The 6,884-nt window shown below is 36.7% G+C and overlaps 1 protein-coding gene across 5 annotated transcripts in view; it reads left to right on the top strand.

The window, feature by feature from the left end:
* The window catches only part of LOC109832848 (GPI ethanolamine phosphate transferase 2), a 14,547-nt gene continuing 9,915 nt past the window's right edge, over positions 2,253-6,884 (top strand). The window contains exons 1-9 of one of the 5 annotated variants that reach the window (XM_020400299.1): positions 2,253-2,473; positions 2,580-2,673; positions 2,746-2,790; positions 2,910-3,077; positions 3,252-3,336; positions 3,438-3,544; positions 5,037-5,117; positions 6,100-6,152; positions 6,250-6,352. In XM_020400299.1, coding sequence (XP_020255888.1) covers positions 2,331-2,473; positions 2,580-2,673; positions 2,746-2,790; positions 2,910-3,077; positions 3,252-3,336; positions 3,438-3,544; positions 5,037-5,117; positions 6,100-6,152; positions 6,250-6,352 — 879 coding nt within the window. In that variant the 5' untranslated portion in view covers positions 2,253-2,330. Of the gene's footprint in view, positions 2,674-2,745; positions 2,791-2,904; positions 3,078-3,251; positions 3,360-3,437; positions 3,545-5,036; positions 5,118-6,099; positions 6,153-6,249; positions 6,353-6,884 lie in introns of those variants that run through there. The other 4 variants (XM_020400300.1, XM_020400302.1, XM_020400301.1 and 1 more) reach the window with 4 other exon arrangements.

Genomic DNA, 6,884 nt, shown 5'->3' with positions numbered 1-6,884 from the left:
AAGTGAGGGGAAAAAATGGTCAACTTTGGCAATGATTAATGTTCCACAAATGTGGGCATTTGCAATTCCAAAACAGTAACAATGGAACTATGATAATGAGAATGAGTTAACAAGCGATGATGAAAGTAAAAGAACATAAGCAATTGCTACATTATACTAGTGGAACCGAGGAAGCTACGATGATGCAAGGGATTTTCCAAAATTGCAGGCAATAAACTATAGTTTAAAAAAGCTGTACAAAGAGGTTAATGTGCCAAAAGTTGGGGATGATTACCAGTCCAAAGGCCCCCTTAATATATTGCTTAATATAAGGCTTAATTGCATTTTTAAGACTTGCACTTATATAAAGTTTTTTGAACTGGCATTTAAATATCCTAAGATTTTTTAAAATTTACACTTAAATGCTGTCAATTTTGCGACACACTCAGTTATGCTAAAGTTTTTAAAAACTTTAGGATATTAAAGTGCATGTTTTAAAGACATCAGAGTATGTAAGTGCTGCGAAAATCAAGTGCGGGAATGTAACTAGAAGTTTCAAAAACTTTATGGTACAGTTGCTAGGGGTGTGCAAACGGTCGGTCGGCTCAATTTTTACCAAAATTTGAACAACCGAACCCGTCCGCCTATAATTCAAAATCGAACCGAACTGTTGCAAGTCGGTTCAGTGCGGTTCGGTTCGGCTTGTTCGGTTCTAACTTTATCAAACATGTTATCAAACAACATAATGTGTTAAAGAAAAAAAAAGATATCAACAAAGTAGAAGATTATGAAGCATTAAACACTGATATTGTTTTTAACCCATAATGATTGAGGTCCTAATAGTTACAAGGAATGAACTCACATCCATCCAAACAAAACGTAAGCATTTCTCAAGTACAAAATTTGAGTTCAAAAGTTTCATTCCTAAGAGCTCACTCCCCTATTTCCTACGATAACCAGAGAGGGCCAAAGAAGGGAGTATGTCAAAAATTCCTCGTAAATCCTCTTCATTGCTTTTCCAGCTTTAGTCGTCATCCTCATCGTCGTCCTGCGATATACAAAAAAAAAGCTAGAAGTTAGAACTAACAAGAGAGCCACTAGAACTAACAGGGGCTCAACTAGAACTAACATACCACTAGAACTAACGTTTATATTAGAAATAACACTAGCTGGAAGTTAGAACTAACATGACATCAGCTAGAATTAACACGAGAGCCACTAGAGCTAACATAGACTCAACTGGAACTAACATACCACTAGAACTAACATTTATATTAGAAATAATACTAGCTGAAAGTTAGAACTAATACGAGAGCCACTAGAACTAACATACCATTAGAACTAACGTTTATACTAGAAGACTGTGGACTGTGCGAACACTGCGGAGTGCGAAGCGCGTTGGAGAAGTGACCGAGTGAGAGAGAGAGTGAGTCGTGAGAGAGAGGAAATGAGGAGCGGCGGCTGGGAAAGGGAAAGTGGAATGAGTTTAGGTTTGAGTGACTGAGTCTTTGGGGTAGTGGGTCGGGTTTGAGATTCGGGTATTGCACTATTGGGTATTCGGCCGGTTTGGGTTGGTTCGGATTGAAAAGTTTTCAACCAGACCCGAACCGCCCTACTCATAAAACCGATTTTTTCGGGTCGGTTCAGTCGGTTTTTTCAGTTTGGACCAAACCATGCTGCCCTAACAGTTGCTGCTAAAAACAACTGAGGGTACATGGGTCCAAGTTGCAACATAGGGAAAACTACAGGGTGTTAAAGTTCAAGGACCCGTAGCTTTCAAAAACAATGTTTTTTTTTCAAATATTAGTCCCTTAGGCCCCGTTTGACAAAGGGTTGATGAAGAGGGGTTAAAGAGAAGGATTAATGTACTTAGCCCATTTGATAATCCGAAGGACTAAATTATTAACCCGTTAAATAAGTTTTATTTTAGCCCTTATGATCAGTTTTAGTGTTTGAGAATAACAATGATTTTGACTATTTTCTTTATAATTAGAAGGGTTAACTCTTATTCCATCTAAATAGGAGTATTAGTAAACCCCTCATTTTGAGGGGTTAACTCGTTTTAACCCCTCTAGAGGGGTTAACTTAACCATTCTATATTTTTTATGTTTGGCAAATTATGGAGGGTTAACTCACTTTAACCCTTATATAGATTTGTTGTATTTGGCAGGTTAAGAAGGGGTTAAGTCTCCTTAACCCCTAACTTAACCCTTTGCCAAACGGTAGCTTAGAGCATAGGTATTTTGATACAAGTCCCTCGGCTTTTCATATTTTGATTCTAGGTATCGCGGCAGCAAAGCTCTTCCCTAACGACAAATTCGCGAGATCTCTGCTACCCGCTGTCAATTCAAATGGCTTCTCCGTCTCCTTCTTCTTCGCTCACCTGCTCAAAGCTATCAGCTTGGATCTTGTTCGCCGTCCTCCTTCAGATCCTCGGTCTCTCTCTCTTCGTCTTCAGTTTCTTTCCGGTCAAGCCAACTCTCCGTGGCAAAAGGTTAAGAGTTTTCATCAACAGTTCCCCATTTTTTAGGGCAAAAGATTTTTAGGGCAAAGATAGGACTCATGATTCTAGCCTATCGATTCGTTGATTTCTAATCCAGTGGACTCGAGAGCTACACGATGCCGACCTGTGATCCCGTCGTCTACTCTGAAGAGAGCGATTTATCCCCGGATCAGCTCAGATCTTTGTACGAGGTCCGCTTATCAAAATTCCCATTTCTCTGTAAATTTTTATTGCTATTCTGATCATGCTCCTTTTTGGTGAAGGGAATGTCTGGAGTTCCTCCTGCATTCGATCGGTTAATTTTGATGGTATGTCTGCTGTTGGGGTTTTCTTTTTCTTTTTCCCCCCCTCCTTTTCTTTTTTGCATAGCGTAGTTGGTGATTTTTTTTTTTTTGCCCCCGCCCTTTTACGTGTCATGTTAGCTTAGGTTGTGGATGGTTTGCCTGCTGAGTTCGTGTTGGGAAGAGGTGAGAAGCCTCCAAGTAGGTCAATGATGGATGCTATGCCCTACACCCAGTCTCTTTTGTCGAGTGGAAAGGCGATTGGATTCCGAGCAAAAGCTGCACCTCCTACAGTTACTATGCCAAGATTGAAGGTAAATTTATTGCAAATACGACAACAAACCCTTTATCCCAAATTTTATGAATTGCCCAACATTCTAATCGATGAAGTATTGTTGGTCTTATAATTGTCATGAAGGTGAACTGATTATGAAGGATAAATACACGACTGGATGAAAAATATGACTCATCCATTGCCGTTTTTGTAGGCCATGGTTTCCGGGGCGATTGGGAGTTTTCTTGATGTGGCATTCAACTTTAACACCCAGGCGCTTCTGGATGATAACCTCCTTGGTTAGTTTGTGCAGTTTACTGCGGTAGGATCTCAAATGTGTAGCTTTTTAACTTGTAGGAGCCGGAATTGCATTCTTACTCTGTCTTTATCTTTTGTGCAGATCAGCTTTATCGTATTGGTTGGAAAATGGTGATGCTTGGAGATAACACATGGATAAAATTGTTTCCTAGATTGTTTACTAGACAAGATGGCGTGCACAGTTTCTTTGTAAGTATATATTCTTTGTTGATTTTTTTTGTTCTTGTCAAATGATTAGGCTGATTAAATTTGTTCTTCATAGTGATAAGTACATCACTATGTTGCAAATTCAACATTTTATTGAATGCCACTCTGCTCATACTTGACGATTAGTTATGCAACCAATCTATAATAAGTTATTACGCACTTTCTAATTTTATTATGCACTTTTTAATGTGTTGTAATTCAGTAGTTTATCCGAAATTGTTGAGTTGAAGATGGTAGTTGCAGGAGTTACCTCACTTTCACTAGCATTATGACGTGTTATTTGTTGCATCAAGATGAAAATGAGCATTGATGGGCTATGGAATTATGGATTATTACACTAATGGATCTCCATCTAGGTCTTTGGTTCAATATTGTGCCTCAATAGGCACAATTTTATTTGGCTTTCTTCTTGCCTTTGGATGTCCATGTCATTCCCTTTCCCTATATTATCTTGTATGTTTACTTTTGTCTACATTTTTTCATAGATTAGGCAAAGAAGAGCTTGTTCTTTGTTCTTAATTGAGTTTAAATTTCATTTCAATCAAGTTCTACAAAGCAACTATTGACTTTATCACTTAGGTTTGAAGAAAGTCGGCCATGAATCTGATATGAACTGATACAGGCTGATGTTTGGTCGAGAGGCGGTGACAGAATCTTTGTTAACTTAGAGCATTGATGTCAGGTTTAGTTTGCATTTTATCTGTCAAACAAACCATTGGACTATAGAAATCTTTAATTGCATTCACTGAAGAAACATGCATTTAGGGATAGAATCATAGAACTGAGGATTGGAGTCTCTATTTAATGGATTGGAATACGTTTAGTTTTTACATTTTAGTTGCATTCATTTTTAGTAAGCAACTTCTTACCTTCAATATGTCTCAATCTGTTGGACCAAAAATCAAGTACTATACGTTAATGATAGCACCTTGGATTGAAAGCATATTCATTGATGACATGAATTCATGTACTGGTTTACAGATGTTATAAGTCTTGACAAAGGTTTTTGGCTTTAGAAAAAAATATAGCTCATCTAGTTTTTTCTTTTTTTCCTGTGTAACTTAAAAGATTTTTTTTCTTTAAATTCTCCCAAAAATTTTATTATGCTTTGGTGCCACTGTTGGAATTTATTTATTAGGTATTGAAGTCATGAGAATGTGATATAGTTTAAATTTAGCTGTTGACTGAAACAAAACCCAGGAATTTCCATAACTTGCTACTTCAGTGATTTCCCCCCCTTTGATAGCATAAATTACAGGTTTTCTATTGCAGTGCCCAGTTAGCTGCTGATCTTAGAGAGCATCATAATGTTTTTTGTAACTGATCTGTGCCTCAACCTTAAGAACCTTCACTTAATATCTATCTTAACATACTATCTGAATCTTCTAATTAATCTCTTGTAACGATGCCAGCTGTCCTCTCTCTGCACGTGTTATGTAATTGTGGTTTTATTGATTCCTTTTCTGATGTATAGGTGAAGGACACAGTCGAGGTTGACTTTAATGTTTCTCGTCATCTGGAAGCTGAGCTTGCTGCTACTGATTGGAACCTTCTGGTACATTCAATTTAACCCTAGTGGCTGCATTATGTGCCATATACATTTTAAATCAACTCTTTATTAATTCTTTAATTCTTTCACGCTTTTTTTTAAGGATCACCATCTATCAATGTGAGTTTTTAGTATAGTAGTAAAGCCCTCTGCAGCGATGAAGGGAATAGTCTAAAATGTCTTTCCCCGCAGATATTTCCTTAAGATGTCTCCACTGGCTCCCAAACAGGGGAAAACACCCCACTCTTACCCTGCATTGCTGCTGCAAACCTCTTTTAGGTTGCATCCAGTAACCTTCTTGTTAGGTTCTAGGTGAGCAAATTGGGTATTTAAGAGGAGGAAGTTGGATCTCCAAAATTTGACATGTTTGTTTTGTTCCTTTTTTGCTTGAAACAATTATACTATGTCATTCCTGATCTAACGACATAATTGGTTCTCTGTTGTGGGAGCACGATAGCTATAAAGCTGAGGCTGCAAGAACGATTACAATAACAAAAACTTGTCAAGGAATTGGGCTTTAATAGTCTACATTAAGTGATGTTTCTTTTACTGGAAACCAAAAATATGAACCATGCATGTATTATTGTCTATAATAAATTTCTAACCACAACCAGGTTTTTCCCCCTACACCTTTCTCAATTGACACGTATGCTGAAACCCAAACCTTCAGAAGAATGCTTATGCATGAATTCAACCTATGATGTGCTGTCAATGTATGATAATATAAATAACTTGATACCCTATTCTAATTATTTGTTAGTTTCAATTGGGTGCTTGAATTATGCTTCATTAGATCATAATGGCTGGTGTCGTTTCTTGTGGTAAAAAAAGATTTCACTATCAAACTCAAATTTTACCTCTGGGTACACAAGTTTGTAATTTTAACCGGATTAAAATACATGGTTATGTTAGTATTCCTTTAATGGAATATATACCTTCACTTTGTATTTAACTTCCTTTTCTAACACAAGCTCTCATTTTTTCTTAGATTCTTCACTATCTTGGCTTAGATCATGTAGGGCATATTGGCGGGCGCCGGAGGTGTATCTTTTCCCTAACATATTCTTTTAGTAATTTAACTGTCTTTCGTAAACTATAAGTAACTAAATCTTAGATTTGTTTAAACCTAAACTTCCAGTATGTTGATGACCACAAAGCTGAAGGAGATGGATGAAGTTATTAAGATGATTCACATTCGCAAAATTTTGCATCAAGATAATTTGGACAACCGCACCCTCCTGGTTTGTTATCTCCGTGTTCACGTTTATCTTATGTTAATATTATTTGCATGTGGACCAATTTATCATGCACGCCTTTTCTAGTGATCTATCTACTGACAAGTTTTCAAACTGCTTCAGTTTTTACTTTTACACATCATAAGTCAATTTAATATCTACCAAAGCCTAATAAATAGCAAGTGATCTATAATCATCAAATATATTGTTGAAAGTAAAGGAAAAAACTACAAAGTAGAAATTGAACATATAATATTTCTATAAAGAATATACAACACTTGGGTTCGCTAATATTAGTGTAAGTCCATTAGAGTCCGTCTAGCTCTTCAAACAATACTAATGTAAACATCCATAAGAGTTTTTCTAACCTATGAACCAATGTTCAAAGTAGAAATTGAACATATAATATTTCTATAAAGAATATACAACACTTGGGTTCGCTAATATTAGTGTAAGTCCATTAGAGTCCGTCTAGCTCTTCAAACAATACTAATGTAAACATCCATAAGAGTTTTTCTAACCTATGAACCAATGTTCA

This window comes from Asparagus officinalis, chromosome 3, assembly GCF_001876935.1.
Source record: "Asparagus officinalis chromosome 3, Aspof.V1, whole genome shotgun sequence".
Classification (NCBI taxonomy): domain Eukaryota; kingdom Viridiplantae; phylum Streptophyta; class Magnoliopsida; order Asparagales; family Asparagaceae; genus Asparagus; species Asparagus officinalis.
The sequence above is the reverse complement of the archived record's forward strand: the minus strand, read 5'-3'. Positions and strand labels throughout refer to the sequence as shown.